Source organism: Helianthus annuus, chromosome 10, assembly GCF_002127325.2.
Source record: "Helianthus annuus cultivar XRQ/B chromosome 10, HanXRQr2.0-SUNRISE, whole genome shotgun sequence".
Lineage (NCBI taxonomy): Eukaryota > Viridiplantae > Streptophyta > Magnoliopsida > Asterales > Asteraceae > Helianthus > Helianthus annuus.
Window position 1 is genome coordinate 45,779,234 of NC_035442.2, and position 19,094 is coordinate 45,798,327.

The 19,094-nt window shown below is 36.8% G+C and overlaps 4 protein-coding genes across 6 annotated transcripts; 2 read left to right on the forward strand and 2 right to left on the reverse strand.

Annotated features, from left to right (window-relative positions):
• The first annotated feature begins 1,736 nt into the window (after nt 1-1,736).
• Nucleotides 1,737-4,489, forward strand: LOC110884965 (transcription factor MYB1). Its single transcript, XM_022132648.2, has 2 exons — nt 1,737-2,111; nt 3,680-4,489. The coding sequence occupies exons 1-2, from the start codon at nt 1,859-1,861 to the stop codon at nt 4,387-4,389; spliced, it is 963 nt and encodes a 320-aa protein (XP_021988340.1). The 5' UTR covers nt 1,737-1,858; the 3' UTR covers nt 4,390-4,489.
• A 1,119-nt stretch (nt 4,490-5,608) lies between these two features.
• LOC110884966 (phosphatidylinositol:ceramide inositolphosphotransferase 1) lies at nt 5,609-8,421 on the reverse strand. 3 transcript variants are annotated; one of them, XM_022132649.2, is made up of 12 exons: nt 7,975-8,314; nt 7,771-7,860; nt 7,584-7,670; nt 7,444-7,512; nt 7,300-7,380; nt 7,015-7,086; nt 6,859-6,916; nt 6,665-6,767; nt 6,271-6,366; nt 6,127-6,173; nt 5,944-6,044; nt 5,609-5,833 (listed from the first exon to the last, which is right to left on the reverse strand). In XM_022132649.2, the coding sequence occupies exons 1-12, from the start codon at nt 8,005-8,007 to the stop codon at nt 5,750-5,752; spliced, it is 921 nt and encodes a 306-aa protein (XP_021988341.1). In that variant the 5' UTR covers nt 8,008-8,314; the 3' UTR covers nt 5,609-5,749. The 3 variants fall into 3 exon arrangements, with proteins under 3 accessions (XP_021988341.1, XP_021988342.1, XP_035834504.1); XM_022132650.2 differs by lacking the exon at nt 7,300-7,380 and having other exon boundaries at nt 7,975-8,421; XM_035978611.1 differs by lacking the exon at nt 6,271-6,366 and having other exon boundaries at nt 7,975-8,408.
• Nucleotides 8,422-10,162: 1,741 nt separating this feature from the next.
• On the forward strand, nt 10,163-14,266 carry LOC110884967 (probable protein S-acyltransferase 16). Its single transcript, XM_022132651.2, has 7 exons — nt 10,163-10,604; nt 12,143-12,235; nt 12,325-12,426; nt 12,513-12,578; nt 12,659-12,757; nt 13,770-13,865; nt 13,934-14,266. The coding sequence occupies exons 1-7, from the start codon at nt 10,332-10,334 to the stop codon at nt 14,054-14,056; spliced, it is 852 nt and encodes a 283-aa protein (XP_021988343.1). The 5' UTR covers nt 10,163-10,331; the 3' UTR covers nt 14,057-14,266.
• A 1,652-nt stretch (nt 14,267-15,918) lies between these two features.
• Nucleotides 15,919-17,783, reverse strand: LOC110884968 (uncharacterized protein C24B11.05). The gene is made up of 9 exons (XM_022132652.2): nt 17,685-17,783; nt 17,511-17,567; nt 17,342-17,407; nt 17,156-17,253; nt 17,036-17,073; nt 16,858-16,945; nt 16,503-16,775; nt 16,364-16,429; nt 15,919-16,281 (listed from the first exon to the last, which is right to left on the reverse strand). The coding sequence occupies exons 2-9, from the start codon at nt 17,551-17,553 to the stop codon at nt 16,141-16,143; spliced, it is 813 nt and encodes a 270-aa protein (XP_021988344.1). The 5' UTR covers nt 17,554-17,567; nt 17,685-17,783; the 3' UTR covers nt 15,919-16,140.
• Nucleotides 17,784-19,094: the final 1,311 nt, after the last annotated feature.

A 19,094-nucleotide genomic window follows, 5' to 3' on the forward strand; every position in this document is an offset into this window, starting at 1 on the left:
AGAATTCAGAATTCATCTGGTACCTGGAACTACACTAATTGCTAAAGTACCTTATCGATTAGCACCAACGGAGATGCTGGAATTAAAGAAGCAATTAGATGAATTGCTAGAGAAAGGTCTCATACAACCAAGCTCATCCCCTTGGAGAGCACCTATGTCGTTTATCATGAAGAAAGATGGTTCGATGCGTATGTGTATCGATTAGGGAATTGAATAAGGTCACAATCAAGAAACGGTACCCATTACCAAGGATTGATGATCTATTCGATCAACTCCAAGGAGCTCGGTATTTTTCCAAGATTGATTTACGCTCATGATACCATCAATTGAAAGTATAAGAAGAGGACATTCCTAAAACTGCTTTCAGAACTAGGTATGGTCATTACGAGTTTACAGTCATGCCATTTGGTCTAACAAATGCTCCAACTGCATTTATGGACATCATGAATAGGATATGTAAACCGTACCTTGATAAATTTGTAATCGTTTTTATAGACGATATACTTATTTATTCCAAGAGCGAAAAAGAACATATTAACCATCTGCATATACTTTTAACTTTATTGAGAAAATAGAAACTTTACCCTAAATTCTACAAAGAAGTAAATATAGAACCATCATAAAATCTTAAAATTGAAATATAGCAAAGGAGCACAAGTTTTTTACAAGATGAAAAGCACAATCTTAAACCTGAGTCAGCCAACTTACAGATTTAACACTTTCCCATTCTCTTAATACTAGATCTTCATGCTAAATCTAAAAAGAAACAACAATGAAAATTTAATGGAACACAAATAAAAAATAAAAAACAAAGTCTAACACCTGTATATATTATAAGCCATATTTCACAAGAACTTACATTGAGATCAACCTTATACAATCAATCTTGCCCAAAACTTCACAAAATCAAATTATACCTGCTTAAAGCAATCGATTGCAAATTCAAGTCCAATAAGTTATACCTAGTTAATGGTAAGTGGGGGGATAGCTCTTTTGTTGAGGTCCTAAACCAACTTACTCCACTGTCGGACGAACATCTTCGCTCATCGCATATCTACCACAACCTCAAAATACTGTAATGAACATCAAGTGCTGGAAATGGGGTATTCTACCAAAAATTACGGAATCTTAATAATCAGACCTTACTCTTGTGTATAAAGAAAAACAGTGAAAAGGGGTTTGTCGGAACCCTAGACCAAAGTCGCAGGAACTACATTTGAAGACCAACCACCACCATTTGTTGTACGAGTTGTTATGAATCGCCACCATACCAACTCGCTGGATTTGGTACCTCTGCTTACAGATTCAGTAACTGGAAAGCCGATTCCAGGCATCATCGATGGGTTCATTCAACCTATGCTCATGCAACGAGATCACTAGTGAAGATAGAGATGAAACGAAGGAAATGAAACAGATTAGGGTTTAAAATGAGAGAGAGAGAGAAAGAACGAAGTAAGTGAAGGCAAGTTTGAATTTTGAAATGTCCACCTTGAGAGATGCAGATGTATCTATCCCATATATAATATTTCACGTAGCATATTAAGATAAGTGAAAGTTAACTAAATTTCAGAGATCTAAAGTTTAATTAAAATGTAGATTAAAGTTTAATTATTATTGTTAAAATTTACACTCATTTTAAGTTATGTATAAGTAAAAAAAAAGCTTTTTGTTTTGGGTATCTAAAAATACCCCAAGTATAACTTTTCAAATTTCAAATCTAATTGAAACTTATAAATTTGTATTGATTAAATGCCGAACACCCCCACCCTCTGGAGGTGTAAAAAATTGTTAAATGTGATTATTTTTGTCCCACTTGAGTTGAGAGCGGCATATTCCCTGATCGATCAGAAAGTCGGCAATGGAGAAAGACGGCGCCGGAATTGAGGATTTGAGCGGTGCTGGTGATGGCGATGACGGGAAGAAGAACGGGGACAGAGTGAAGGGACCATGGTCGCCTGAAGAGGACGCAATTCTTAGTCGATTAGTGGCCAATTTTGGTGCCCGGAACTGGAGCCTCATCGCCCGAGGAATTCCGGGCAGATCGGGCAAATCCTGCCGTTTGAGGTGGTGCAATCAGCTTGACCCTGCTGTCAAGCGCAAACCCTTTACTGGTCAGTCATTCATTCATTCGTTCTCTCACATTTTACATATTCAATTATTGAATACTTGTATATTTGGCTTCTGTCTTTTATCCATGTATAAGTATTAATCAAATTAGACACCAAACGGCTTCATTTCAACTGATTTAAAGTGACAACTGTGAAGCCATAGCGTCTGTGAAAGCGGTATATAGGTAACCCACATTGTTGAGAATGCCATTAGCAGCAAAAGCGGTTGCAATCTGTCCGATATGTGAAATATATTGCACCGCTAACCCCACAAGCTTTGTTTAAAACCATGACAAAGAAGCGACATACTTCACAACCAAAGCACATGTGAGGACTATGCAAAAACCATAGGAATGAAAGTATAACAACACTGTTCCAAGCAGGCGCGATGAATTGGAGTTGGATAGCCACTGCTAAGCAAGGGTCTTATGAATGTGGTTTCCCTGTTGAGTACGTACGGATTCAATGTTAATGAAATACTTAATTCACTAGCAGGTAATGAAATACCCAAACCATCAAATATAGAGAACGCCTCCGCCTAGACTTTAAATTGCCAAGTATGCGAGTACTAACTTGGGTACATTAACAAAACTATTAACATCTTGACTCTTTCAGCAACCAACTTCTTTGTGATCACCAATTAAGCCGAAGAAGCTCCAACGTTCTCTTCGAAATCTGTGTGGTGTGGGATAAACAAGGAGTCAGCTAAGTCTGTTGTATTTGCCAACTTGAAATATAACAACAACAACCATACCCAGTATAATCCCGCCTATAGTCGAACTATTGGTTGGGTCTAGGGAGGGTGGGATGTAGGCAAGTCTTGCCTCTATCCCAAAGGATAGAGTCTAGAGAGGCTACTTCTAGTGAAACCCCCAGCTCCAAAAACCATGCCTAGACATAACAGTCAGATAAAACACACATAGGCAAATAACACTTCATAAAGACACACATGCAAGCCATAACACGCATAAAAAAATAAAAATAAATAAAAAATGATCCTAAGTTGAGAATTAAAACAAAATCTGACTCTCCTCTTGAAAGTCGCGGGGGGGGGGGGGGGGGTGATATTCCACGGTCCTCCCAACCGCTGGAGTGATCACACTCCACAAGCTAGCTTAGCCCCATAGCCTTGTTGCCTTACCTCCAACTGAATTAACCACTCGGAATGCATTAACCAGCACTAACAAAGATCATGTTAGATAGAAACAAAAGCAGGATGAATAAGGGTTATAAAAGCAACTAGTTGCAAGTTAGGGCCTAGGAATGACGGTCATTGCTTAAATAGATAACTACGAACATATATGTATACATATGCAGTAGTTATATTTAGAGGGTGTGTGAAAGTGACGCACTCGCACACACATAAGGGAAGGGTGGGTTAGAATTCCCATTTTACCCCTCTTCCTTTCTTAACTTAAGTACAGCAAATCATGCAATATGTACAATGGTTGTTAACTTACGTGTGATTCTAAATTGAACGCTTCTCTATATGTGTATAAGCTTATTATTACACTGGAAGTGGTTGATCTTTACAGTCATCTAGCTGAGCACATCATGTTTACATGTGGCAGATGAAGAAGACCGCATTATACTGTCAGCTCACACGGTTCACGGAAACAAATGGGCATCAATCGCAAGGCTGTTGCCAGGAAGAACCGATAACGCTATTAAGAACCACTGGAATTCAACGCTGAGGAGAAGAGGTGGCAAATTCAGTACGTTAGGGTCCACTGCTACTAATATTAACATTAGGGAGGACGTTGACAGATCAAAAGCATCGTCTGAAGAAACTCTATCATGTGGGGAGGGGGATGTGAACTCATTCAAGTGCGTTGATGTCACGTGCATCAATGATCTTAATAATAACGAGCAGGCGACTGCTACAAACCTTTTCCGTCCTAAGGCCCGTGTTAGTGCATTCAACGTGTATAACGATGCTCAGCAAACAAAAGCAGGAGATTTTGGGATGGTAAGAAGTGAAGGTGAAGGGTTAGTCCCTCATCGATGCGGGCACGGTTGCTGTGACGGTGACGGTTCAAGCGGAAGTGGTTTGCTGGGGCCGGAATTTGTTGATTATGCGGAGGCTCCTTGTGGTTTTCCGAGTCATGAATTGGCTGCCTTAGCCACTGATATAAGTAACATTGCTTGGGTCAGAAGTGGGTTAGAAAACAGCAGCATTGTAAAACCGACAACAAGAGATAATGAGCAGTTGCGTTTGGGTGTGCTTTCTCCTGTGCCTCTCAGTTGGCAGCCTTGTGTCCAACCGACAAATGTGATATGAAGTAATATTAGTGTTGAGACAGACATATTAGTTTGGTTGTGTTTTTGTGACGATGATGAATGGGAAATTGTGTTTGTATGATGAGATTGTTTGTTTTTCAGAGTGGCTGTCGCATAAGAGGATCTTTCTACAAATGACCTAAAGAATGATAAACGATATAATAATTATTTAAAAATCCGTAAAAACCCTTTTAGATTGCAGTTTTAGTGTCAACAACTTAGATGAAATGAAATGGAAGTGGTGCAGATGGATGCTTCATGTTTTTACCCACTCTAAAAGGTCAAATATTTATGTCATGATGTTTATGTGAAGTCTGTAACTGGAACAAGGATGTTTGGTTTGTGACATTATATTTTTTTTTAACAGCATCTCGGCCAGGGTTATACATGGTCAAAGAGGGATTCGAACCTGAGCACTCCAGGGCAGGAACCCTTCCCACCTCCATTACCACTGGGGCAACTTCATTGGATATGTTTGGTTTATTCTGCTTTACACATTCCCTTTGCACTGATGCTTGCGTAAAGTAACGGTACAAACCAATCTTTCCAGATATCACCCATTATTATAAATACACATTTTGCAATCCAGGCAACCATGACTTCGAGTCGAGGCGAGCCAGGTTGAGCTCGAGCTTGTGCTTGAACTTAAACAACCAACTCGGCTCGGCTTGTTTATCTTATCGAGCTGAAAAGTCAAGCTCGAGCTCAACTCGTAAAATGTTTGAGCCAAATTGAGCCTGCTTGTTAATTTTTATTTTATTTACAAATATTGATAACATAAAAAACAAAAAAAAAATAATAATTGCACTTATATCTTTATCTATATGTATTATTTATATTATTTCTAATAATTTTAAAGACCCAAAAACATATTAAAAGTATGATATGTATACATTTTGTTTATTTTCCATATTTGTATATGTTGGTTAACTAAACTTATAATGTTAACACTTCAATCCCCTTCCACATTTTTTTATTTAAATACATTTAAAACTAAAATTAATTTATATAAAATAAAATAAGCCGGCTTGCGAGCTCACGAGCCGAGCCAGAACTAGCTCAGCTCGTTTACAACTCGAGCCGAACCAAGCCAACTCGTTTACAACCAAGCTTTTTTCAGGTTTTGCCGAGCAAGCCGCAAGCTTTTTGAACACCTCTATATGACTTGAAATCTTGAATAACACTACCGTCTCTCTTTTTATCAGTTAAAGCTAGTGGAATGAGAATCATACATATGCTATTGACATTATCATGATAAAATTCAGAAACAAACCAAATAACAAATGCTAATCAAAGAACATGAAAATCCATTATACAATGAATAGAATCGCAAACAAAAACAAAAACACAATTCCACTTCACTATAAACTGTCGAGCACGTCACCACCATGTACATTGTTGCTATCTTCGCTAACTTTCCCATTTGCTGGACTTCTCAGCAGCCTCTGTATCAAACATCCATTATTAACTTATACGTCAACTGTTTTCTACTTAATGAATAAGGAATACACACAAAAAGACATGTTAATATTACTATATATAGTCAGTTACATACCCGATCTGCTGCAGGATCATTCACAAGTTTAACATGATCGTCTTTCATCCGCACATCTTTGGCCAATGGTAAGACAGCTCCTAGACTACGCTCAGGCATCTCTGCAAAAGTTCAAATTTAATTCGTACTATGTTTAAATATTAAAATCACATACACTGGTAGATATGGTTTTTAGTCGCCAACCTGTCAACTTGCGGTCAATGAAGAAAACCACCAGATTTACAGTGTACCTGAAATATGTTAAATACTCGTAACTATTAGTGTGTGTGTGTGTGTGTGTGTACATGGTCAAGAGTCAAGACAAGTAGTATAAATGTTGCAATGTACCAGGCGACAGTCACATCAACAGTGTAATGCTTACGAGAAGCAATAATTAGCAAACTCTGAACCACTACGATTACCCAAGCGCATTGCTTTATAAATCTACAACATAAAAGAAGCCTAAAAAGTTTTAGACACAAAAGCAGCCGATAGTATATCAAGAGAACTATGAAGCCTAAAAAGTGATGTTTTAAGCCCATTCAAAGGTGTGTTCATCCGCAATGCTTGTGCTCAGAAACAATGGATGAAAGATTCACCTTTTATATGTGCATGCAATAATATTCAAAGTCAAAGCAATGAGTGAATTAAATGTTAAGATAGCTGCCGGTCACTACAGTAACCTATATTTAATTAATTGTTAACTACACACACACACGAGTGCATTATATTCAGTCATTACCTCCGCGTTCCATATTTTTGATATGTCCGCACAAATACTAGAGAGAAGATCATATGTGATGAGAATATCAAATCACCACATCCATAAAGCACACCACGAGGAACTGCAGGTGTAAAAATGATAACATATATACAGAACTTAATCTTAATGACAAGCAAAAGAACAGTGAGAAACAAAGAGAAAATGAATTTTACTGAATACTAGAACTTCAAGAGGATTGTCTGGACGAGGCAGTGTTGCAAGCCGTGAACCCTGCAATAAAGATAACAACATGCAGACTATATTTTATTCTGTGAACACCTACACAGATATTAATTGAATAACAAACTGAAATTTTCCAGACCACGTACCTCTCGACAATGGTAATTTGGACCTGGAAGTTGAGTCGAATAGAATGTAATGATACGAAGAAATTGGCAAGCCTGTAATGCAATAAATGAAGTTGGTCGATACCATACATGAGATACGTAAATTCATTTAAAAGACAAATATTAATGATCTGTTGTGTTGGCTATACTCTCATTCACCAAAATCAATCACTTTTATGGATTATGCTCTTCTCAACAACAATTTATGTGCGTGCGTATATGTATCAACAACACAAACTCCAAAAATGATAACAAATCACCACTTACAACTAAAAAAGCGAGGACCCTGCACCATATTAGAACAGTGTAGATCTTTTTGGTCTTAAATATGAAAGGATGGAAGGTCCACTGTATCAGATCACGAGTTAGACAGAGACGACAACGAACTGATGTGTAACGCATTATACTTACCAAAACAAAAGATAGAAACACGAAAGTGAAAACAGTCTCACTGACGTAAGCTCTCTCTTGTCCGAGCTCCTAAACAAACAGACTAAGCATTATCATTGATACAGAAGATAGAGACAAGTGGTATATTAAGAGAGACATACAGGAAGTAGAAAGAAGCCGGTATCCTGGAGAACGGGCCCGGGGCGATGAAGATAGTGGACTCCTCGAGCTGCCAGCCCATGAATGTACTGAACAAATATAATCATCATCATCTTATGAAAACAAACCGAATCGCAATAGCATATATAGATATAGATATAGAAATACTAAAATGAAAAGGAAAGAGACCTGGCAAATTAAACCGGCAAGAATATACTTCCAGTTGTCCGCGAGAAGATTGAATTCAGTTGTGGTTTCTGCACAAATTCTTTTCCATAGCTTTTGGAAAACAGATGGGGAACAGATCAACAACAATAACAATAATTATATTATTTTGTTTAATAATAAGAATAAGAATAATAATAATATTATGGATGAATGGGGGATGGATACCTTTGAAGCCTCACGACCGATGTAAAGCGACATCGTTTGATCACATTGCCAATGCCATATGACGCCACCAAGCAAACATCGCCCGAAATAAGTAAATTCGTAAAAGTATAGTTTGATTTGGGGAATGGCTGGCTGCTGGTGTAGATTGAGAATTGTCGCTCAAATGTTTTCTGAAACGCGAGTTGAAGACGGAGACGGTTGAGATTGAAAAAGGGGCTTTTGTTTCCTCAACAATCCCTTGCGTTTTACAACTAATTCTTTTCGGACCCACTTTCCCACTTTTTCTCTACGTGTCCCTTGAGCAATATGAGGAAAGATATTAGGTTGGTAAGAGACACGGTTTTATAACTGAACGTTATATTTGGATTACTAATACCCTGCTAAAACCTGGCTCATCAAAGGTTAGGCCGGTTACATTATTCGAACTTGCTTGATTGGTTCGTTGCGATCTTAAATGTACCTTTGAATTAGAGTAAAATGCACGGATAGTCTCTTTGGTTTTGCAAAATAACACCTATAGTTCCCAACTTTAGGAAATTACACCGGTGCTTCCTGTGGTTTGACAGTTTGTTACTCGGATAGTCTCTAGAGTGGATGACGGTTAATTTTCTCCGTTAAGTGGATGTGAAATGACAAACTTACCCTTCATCTTCTCTACTCTATAAAAACAAAACAACCCCACCCACCCCCACCTTTCTCTCTGTTTCCACCACCATTGAACTCTTCGCTTTATAGGTGATTCGTTTCGCACAAAAAGATCTCGGATTCGTTCTTGTAAATCTTAAACCGATACGAAGAGTTTTCGATTCAGTCTCCCATGAGCAGCTCACCTAGGTTTTCAGCATTATCTTTAATGTTTTCAAGAGGTTTACAAAAAGGCAAAGTGTAATACCCATATGAGATTTCTGTATCTATTGAGGTTAGGGAGTTAACTTTAACAGATAATTGATCACCCACAAAATATCTATGGGAAAACTAGCAGGAAGATAATACCCATTAACAGTTTCAAGACTCAAACATGATATCGAAATCGAAACCGAGATCAAGATCTTGAAGGTGTTTGAAAACCCCATCAAGAATCACAAAATTGTAGATCTTTTTAATGTACCAAGATGCAATGTGGATCTAACCTGTAAAAAGGTGACAACTTTGTACAGTTTCAAGAATCAAACATGAAATCAAAACCAAGATCTTGAATCAGAGAGAAACGTGGAGTTGGGGTGGGATTGTTTTGTTTTTATAGAATGGAGAAGATGAATGGTAAAATTGTCATTTCACATCCACTTAACGGAGACAACTAACCGTCATCCACTCAAGGGACTATCCGAGTAACAAACTATCAAACCACAGGGAGCACCGGTGTAATTTCCAAAAGTTGAGGACTATAAGTGTTGTTTTACAAAACCATGGGGCTATCCGTACATTTTACTCTTTGAATTACATAGTACAACATCAACATGATATTAAAACTCACTTTGCTTAGGAAAAAATGTGATAGGGTGATTTCTCCTTCTTTATTCTCCATTGAAATCGCAATATGATGACGTTTTCCTAAAATTATGGCTAAGTTGCACTTTTCGTCCTTTATGTTTCAATGTTTCGATAGGCGTTGTCCTTTAACTTTAAAAATTACACTGTATGTCTTTTATGTTTGCAATCATTAATGGGCGGTGTCCTTTCAGCTAAACTCAGTTAACTTTTTTATGTTAAAACCCCTTACGTGTAACTTTGTAAAATCCTTAACAGCAGGGACCATATGTGCAATATTCAAATTATGTTTTAAATGAAACTACTCCGGCAAAACACCTAATTCTCCGGCAATCTTCACCGGTCATCTTCTCCGGTGACCTAATTTTTCATATTTCTCCGACCATCTTCTCCGATCATCGTTCGCCGGTGACACGTCATCATCTTCTCCAGTCATTGTCATCGGCCTTTGACATGATCGACAATAGCTGACAAATCGACAATAGAAGAAGCTTGCCCAAGGTTCTATCTCTTGTCTATAGGCAAGAGGTTAGAATTAAGCAACACCCTTTCTTTTTTGAAATAGTGTGATCGAAGTGTGGCAACGTAACTTTCAAATTAGAAGTGTGGTGCCTAACCCATGAAACTCAATGTTCCAAAAAAATAAAAATAAAAATAAAAAAAGTATTAAGAGATCCGGATAAAATAGTAATTTCGGTATTTAAATGACGTGGAGGTGGAACCCAAAACCTGTCCAAACAGAGAGAGAGAAAGAGGAGAGAGAGAGATCCTCTTCCTCCACCACCACCACCACCACCGCGAGACGCCGTCGTAAAGCAATACGCCGGTGCCTCCCTCCTTGAATAAAGATCTGCTCATTCGGGGGGGCAATGGGCAGCAAGAAGGTGTTCTCTCCTCACGTGATTGTGGTATCATTAGCCATCGCTTACATTTACTTTTCAACTCTTTTCGTATTCCTCAACCAATGGTTTGGCCTCCGTTCCTCTCCTGGAATCATCCACGCTTTCCTTTTCACCGCCCTTGCCCTCTTGTGCGTCTGCAACTACGCCCGTGCCATGTTCACCGACCCCGGCCGTGTCCCTCCCTCCTTCGCACCCGACATCGAGGACCCCCATCACCCCATCCACGAGATTAAACGAAAGGTATCATTTCAAGTAGTGATTTTGAGTTATTCAGATTCAATTTCAAATCTTTCTTTAGTTGAAATGAAATATACATTTCAATTCCATCCGCATTCCATTCTGTATCATTTCATTTTTAGGGTTTTATTGTATGATTCCTATGCGATATAATAGTTTCGTTTCTTTAGATAACTAATAGTTTATTGCCCATAGGTGTTTAACATACCGACGATGTGCTTTAGATCGTTACTCATTACTTAGGCGAACGAGCCCTAGGGCTTGTTCACATAAACTATGTATGTATGCCCCCATTGTACATTAGCTAGCTCTTAATAAGATAACCGAAAATAGTGACTGAATTAAGCTAACTTTTTTCTACACAAAGAAAGTTATACGATAAATGCCTTCCTCATTTATTGAGTGACAGTTCTACCTCAAGTCGTGAATACAATGTTTATTCGGATACAATGTTGTTGGTTTCTTTTAGACCCATTGTCAAGAAGAAAATTGCCTGTCTCTTTGTACAGTGCCTGCCTTAAGCCACTAGGGAAATCGTCTTACTATGCCTCATCCCTCCAGTGTCATAAGCATTGTTTGTTTATAGAAAGAAAATGTTTTTGGCAGCCGCTTTTTATCATCATTGATCTTGCCAATTCGACGTCAGTTTAATTCTATCCTTTATTTGTTCGTTCTCACAAAATGTAATCAATTCCATAGAAAGAAACTTCCCATTCTTGACACGTTCGCTTGCTTTTCACTTTGCTGCTCTACCGTTGCTTTCAACTTCTTTGAATTTTTTAGAACGATCCAAATAAGAAATATATCCGGTTCATGCTGCTATGAAAGAACTAGAAGAAAGTACTTACTTAATGACTGCTATGAAAGAAGAAAGTATTTGCCTAAAGGCTAATGATTCGGATTTCATTGGTCTCCACATAAGCTAACATGGATAAGCTCCACCACTTGAGTAGCATGTTTTGACTTTCCAGTTGAAAATGATTTTTTGCGCGTGCTTTCCAAGTGCACATCCCTTTTATGCATATGATACCAACGTCATGGTTGACCTTGTATCATTAGAATACATCCTATTTGATGACATGTGAGGATGACCAATCAGTAATCTTATTTCTTATCACACATTTTCTATCATCATCCAGCACGCTACTGAATAATAGGATTCAAGAAATTTTTGAAGTATGTACCTATCAAGGCTCGATTAGCGAGTGACAGGAAAGGGTAAAAGTTTTAATAAGTTATAGGGAGCGTTTAAATTGATCAATTAGTTTAATGTTATGGGGGAAAATTGGAAAAAGTTAAATATATTTTTGAAAGATGCTTTGCCTTTCGTGAGAGATTGATTGCACCCTACCCGAACTCTTTAGAGTTTTCCTTTTTTTTTTCTACTTCTTATGTATTAAATTCATGTAAGGACTTTATGAACATCTAAAAATTGTCAACTGTGATAATGGATAAGATCACCCATCTGTTGATGGTTTGGAGGAAATTATGTGAAAGTATGCATGCTTACGTTGACGTTTCCGTATGCATTATACTTGCAGGGTGGGGACTTGAGATACTGCAAGAAATGTCGTCTATACAAGCCACCTCGTTCACATCATTGTCGTGTATGTAAACGATGTGTTTTACGAATGGTATTTATCCCCCACCACCTCATTCTTAAATTATTGTTATTTATTATCAACATAGATAAATAAATTGCTGACTCATTCTTTCATTGAAGGATCACCATTGTGTGTGGATGAATAATTGTGTGGGCCACGCAAACTATAAGGTCTTCTTTGTGTTTGTGGCATATGCTCTCCTTGCATGCCTATACTCTTTGGTATGGTCTTTAGTCTTTACCATTTTGTTGGATTATGTATTACTAATATTGTCATCAATATTTACTATTATTGTTTGGATGGCTAGATTTTGCTTGTAGGTAGTTTGACTGTTGATACTCAGCAAAGTAAAGGTTCTTACAGAAGTGTATACGTACGTATGATAATGATTTCACCACCACTGTGTCATGATTCATTTTGCTTTTCCTCATACATTTGCTTGTTGTATCGCAGATCATTTCGGGGCTGTTGCTAATTCCCCTTAGCATGGCTCTAGGCGTCTTTCTCGGGTGGCATATATACCTAACGCTACAGAACAAAACCACAATAGAGGTAATATCTTTGCCCCAAGGTCTCGAATTGTTTTATTTTATAGATATGGAGATCTTCCTTCCCCCTTGCTAATTACCATGAATAATTTAAATTTTAAATGAAGGCTTTGTATCGAGCCGGAAAGAATAATTTAATTTTATAGGTATTAAAGTAAAAAATATGTGGGAGGGGATTAAACTATTAACATTTTAAGTTTAATGAATTAAATAACATATAAAAATATCGTAAAAACACAAAAAGTAATACATATAATATTTTTAGGGTATGTTTGGCATGGGGCTTTTAGGAGCTTCTAGCTTTCAGCTTTTAAGAAAAAGCTCCTAAATAAAACGCCTTGTTTGGTTGAAGGAGCTTGAAGCTTTTAGGTTAGGAGCTTGAAGCTTTTGGTTGAACACTCCTACTAGTAGCGTTTAGAAGGAGCTACAAGCTTTTAGGGAAAAAATGACTATTTTAACCTCTAAAGATAATGAACTTTTTAATGCACAAACTTTTTAAATTTTTAGTTATGTCTATTATGGTCATTTTATACATTTTATTAAAAGCTCCAGCTACTCTACCAAACACCAAATATATCTAAAAAACTATAGCTTCCAGCCACCAGCCACTAGCTACATTTGCCAAACATACCCTTAATATGCCTTTCTGTCTTTAAAATATTAGAAAAAACAAAAATAATACATAAGTTATGTTATATTTATTTACATATTTGTTTTTTTATGTTATCAATACTTGTAAAAAGGTTATGAAAATAATAAAAAAAATTAACGAGCCGGCTTGATTGGGCTCGAACTAGCCGAGCTCGAGCTCGACTTTTCAGCTCGATAAAATAAACGAGCCGAGCCGAGCTGGCTCGTTTAAGTTTGAGTTCGAGCCCATCCTGGCTCGGCTCGGCTCGACTCGACTCGATTACAACCCTACCAAGGAGTTGGTTGAAAGTAAAAGCACTTGGGGTTCAATTAGATATGTATGTTTTTATAGCATAAAGATGACGTTTGTAACGTATGTGATGCAGTATTACGAGGGGGTGAGGGCCATGTTGGTTGCAGAACAAGGAGGGAATGTGTACTCGCATCCATATGATCTTGGTGTCTATGAAAATCTGATTACAGTGAGTGAGAATATTATTAGTTGTCATCTTATTTAAGTACGTTTTATTAACTTTGGTTATGGTGACAGGTGCTGGGTCCGAATATCCTTTGTTGGTTTTGTCCTGTGTCAAGCTACATAGGATCAGGTCTTCGGTTCCGAACAGCATATGACCGTCGTACAACTGTAACAACTATTACTACTACCAGTTGATGGGATGTAATAGGCTGCAACTCTGTTATATAAACCAAATCATGGATGGGTGTGTGTGAGACTAATGAACGATATAGCGTACTAACTGTTGTAACAGGCTTCCTTTTTGGGGGGGATAGAGAAGAGGTTTTACTAGTGCTTGTAGATACTATATGTCACATTTTCAAAGGGATATATGATATACATATTACATGAGTCTTGTCTGCTAAATTAGTTCTTTTTTTTTTTTTTCATACTTTGTTAGCAGATGATAACAAATGGTCTTGCTCGGACTCATGTTAAACTTGCAAGTAGAAAATTTCATATTACTTTTCTCAAATTTATCGTAATAATACAACTTTTTTGGTTGTTCCCTGTGAATTTTAAAGAAAAGATAAAATGCAAAGTCTATTGTATTGATGTTTTATCATGATCATTACAGAAAATTCATTGTATTACACATAGAGGTGCAAAAACCGGAACCGAACCTGTACCCGGTAAAAAACAACCTTGAAATGGGTATTTAGGAACCAGACCCAGAACTGACCCTACCCACCGGGGTACGCATAGGGTGTGCGTTTCAGTGTCAAAAACCAGACCTGAAGTGTACCTGATTATACCTGAGAACCGGTTCTAGTTCCATTACTCAGAACCGGGTTTTTTTAATACCCGGAACCAGTTCAATTACTCGGAACCGGGTTTTTCAATACCCGGAACCGGTTATGGTTTTGTACAAGAACCGGAATAGTACCTGGTTTTCTCTATGTTTGTGAATTTTATATCTTTGTAGTATTTTAAGTTTAAAAAATATATGCATGTTTTATGTTATATGTTTATATGTTACATATTGTTAGGAAAAAAAAGAGTTAAAACACATTTATACCACATAGTTATGGGCTTTTCACCTCTAATCTTTTCTTGGCCCAAATCCATCTACTTAACAAGTAAAACCCAGCATTAAGCCCAATTACACAATTAAACATTTTCCACAGTTAATAAAGTTTGGGGTGTTACAAGATCAGTAAAACCTTTAGGTTTAATCTATGGAGATCTAACAAAAGCACTCGCAATGATCAAATTCATCACTACGAGTGAACTACTTCGAGTTCAAGATCTACAACAAAAGAATGATCGTTATTAAGAGGGTGAATGTGAAAGTAATTCCGATCATTAGAGAAGACAAAAGTTTAAGGGTCGAATGTAAGGAGTTAATACTATATTTAGTGTGTCATTATATATGAAATTAAGTATAAGGGTTATAGTAATAGTGTTAAACTTGGAGCCTGGTAACTAACCAAGTGGCGTCATTAGCGTACTTGTGCCATCAAGTATGACGTCGTTTCAAAGGCAACAATTCACTTGGTATATAATATAGTAAATTACGATTTTGGCCCCTAACATCTTTTTTTCCAACCCTTTTGGCCCCTAAAAGTAAATGAATGGGTTTAGTGTTAGGGGCCAAAAGGGTTAGGAAAAAAAAGACGTTGGGGCTCAGACGTTAAAAGATTCCTTTTTGGGTTAAAATGGTAAAAGTGATATAACCACATGGGCCAAAATCGTAATTTACTCTATATAACATATACAAAAAAGTTCATGTTATTTTTATTGATGATTATATACTCCGGGCAAAAGTTATGTAAAGGTATTGATAAAATTAAACATGAAAAGAAATAAGTTGATAAAATATCCAAACAAGAAACTTGGAAAAAAGAGGTGAAATTGAAAGCAATGAAAAATATAAACAAAAAAAAACTGAATCTGATGATGACATTACTAATAATTGCATTAATATTAATTAATCACGTCACAAACCCCCTTAAATTAGAAAGCAACATCAATCGGATACAGTTGGCACGATAGAGACCCCATCAAGAAAACAACAATGCCAAATGAAACAACAAACTGTGAGAAAAAGAACGTACGACACTTTTAAACATCTACATCCACAAAGTAAAATATAACAAAAATAACATCCTAATTAAACTTATATAATCATTAATTAATTATTAAGATTGATACATATACATAACATATACATTGATTGATCATTGGTTGATACAACGTTCATTGCTCCGGTTACAACTGAATCAAGTGATGGATTAATGTTAAGCCGTGACGGGTGTCTCCACAACGACCTTATAAGCAGCGACGGAAACCTTTTCCCAGAGCTCCGGTATTGCTTCTTTCAAGTTGTGTATGCTTTCTAACGCGTAGTCTGCACCTTTGCACCGATGGGACTTCCCAACCTGCCGTAACATTCCAATTCCAATTTCAATTCCACAGTTAATACATACATATCCTAAATTAATTAAATAAATGCTTACTTACCAAAACGGTGTCAAGACCCACACGTTTTCCAGACTGGATGTTTCGGACGCTATCCTCAAAAAACAGCTGTAAAAAAGACGCGTGTTAGAAACTCAAATAAAATTAATTTATGTATGGTGTTTGAGGTATGATTTGGTACCGTTGTTTGAGGGTTAATGTTGAGGATGTTGAGGGCCTTCTCGATTGCATCTTCCGATGGTTTGCAGACAATTGGCGTCTTTGGCAACTCTGAGGTCGAATCTGTTCTAGAAAAATGTCCAATTATGTCGAATATCTCATCATCACAAACCCTGCTAACTTTGTTCACACGAGGATTCAGCGTCTCGAAGCAAATCATCCCTTCAAAGCAATCTTCCAATCCGAGTTTGCTCAAAACTTTAGCAGCGTGGATCTTGTCCGCATTTGTAAATATCTAAACCCACATTCGTTCATTTATTCATTCATTCCAGCCGTACTTTATTAATTATGTCACTCAAAGAAAGAAAGAAACTTACGAATTTGCGCATGGGCAAGCTTAGTAAAAGACCCCTCAAAACAGGATCAGGCTTTAAATTCTCATAAGGTAATCTTCCATGAACAAAACTAGAAAAATAACAAACACAAATTCCATCAATCAATCGTTTCCGTATTATAGTAATAATACTTGATGCATCAATCAAATTCATCAAGTACCTGTGGTATTCATCATAGTCAAAATCATAGCCGATCGCCTGTAACCAACGTAACAAATAATGAGTAACCGGTTAATTTAAGATGTTCAAGTGTTGAATGATCAAGCGACAAAGTCCATACCCGAATGCCTGCCATTGTGGTACCGTAGTTTTTGTAGAGCAGATCACACAATTCTGGGATCTTTTCCTCATCAATTCCAAGCTTTTCAGCCATATAATCTGCAATTCAGCGATATATATATATTTCAATAAAACAGTACACACATATACACACAGACAGATATATATTTATGTATATATATAGTACCTTTGATGTTCTTGAGAACTCCCACTGCCAATCCAGCACTAAGAGGATAAAGAGTGTCGTCTAGATCTGTATATGCATATAGCTAACATTAACAATCTCCAAACACACACACAAGAAAACAAAAACAAAAAAAAAAAAAAAAGAATTTATGTATGTTATGTAATAATACCAAAAAGAAGACAATCGTATTTCTGCGTGTGAACATACTCCATCTTCGTTTATATAGCTGGGTAAACAAAAAAACAGTCAGAAATAAGTGAGCATATATGTTTATAAATAAAAATGTGTGATTGTTATATATGTATTTTGTGATCATAGGCATGTTTTGAATGATAAAACGTACCCAAATGAATATGAATGTTGAAGAGGAGATAGAGGGAGTGGGGGAAGGAGGACGTAGAGGGAGAGCCGCTTTAAATAGGCAACCTTTGCGTATTATTTATTAATATTAATATTAATAAAATATACATGAATTATGGCAACCAAACAAAAATGGGTTTAATTATAACTTGCATTTGGTGGGGGGTGGCTAGTTTCAATGAAACAAAACAACAGCATCTTTTTTTCTTTCTTTTTTAGTTTCCTAGTCAAAGAAGTAAAAAAATAAAAAATAAAAAAATAACACTTTTTAATTTTTTTTCAAGTACAACCTATAACTCATCAAGTACAACCTTCTTATACAAATTTTTCTACTTAAATTAAATATATATAATTAATTACTCAAAGTGTTTATTTTATATGCAATTTAGTCTTCCCGAGTTTCATTTAACGAAAGAAAAAGAAGAATCTGGAAGGATGTAAAAAAATGGTGTTTCAGATAAGGGTGTTCATCGAATATCGAATTTTAGAATTATTCAAATAATTTTTATCTTCCCTTAAATTCGAATTCGATTCGAATTTGATTAAAACCTACCCAATTCGATTCGAATTCGTATTCGATTAAAAATTCGAATTCAATTAAAAATTCGAGTTCGAATCGAATTCGAATAAATTCTATTTGATTCAGATTTTTTTAAAACGTGTAAAAAAACTGTTAAAATAAAACATAAATTTTAAAGCAGGCATAAAACACGGTATAACATTAAAAAGTTTCAAATAAAGTATCATAAGTCTAACTTTCAAAACGAGAAGTCGAGAATAACCACTCTGCATTACAAGTTAATATTTTTAGGGTTAGAAATGTATAGATAGATTTGTTACTTAGGTTTTAGTTATGGGTTTGGGGGTCAAGTTATTCTACAAAGGCTTCTAATTGTAAGAAGTGTAAGAAGGATTTATAGAGTGACAAGTGTCCAATAAGCTAAAACTAAACCCATTACATCACCACAAAAAACCTAAACATCCACCCCCACCCCACCCCATCCCACCCCACCACCACCAAAAAAACCTAACCCCCCCCCCCCCCCCGGGCAAAAAAAAAAAAAAACAAAAAAAAACTATACCTCACCAAAAAAAACCCCTAAAAAACCTAACTCCCCCCCCCACCCCTCAAAAACCTAAAAAAAACCTAACCCCCCCCCCATCCCCAAAAACCTAAAAAAACCTAACACCCCCCCCCCCACCCCCACCCCCAAAGAACCTAAAAAAAATCTAAAAAAAACTAAACACCCACCCCCACCACCACCCAAAAACCTAAACCCCCACCCCCTCGGCAAAAAAAAAATAAAAAAATTTTTGGGGGTGGGTGATGTGGGGGGGGGGGGGGTTAGGTTTTTGGTGGTGGTGGATGTTTAAGGTTTTTTTTTTTTTTTGT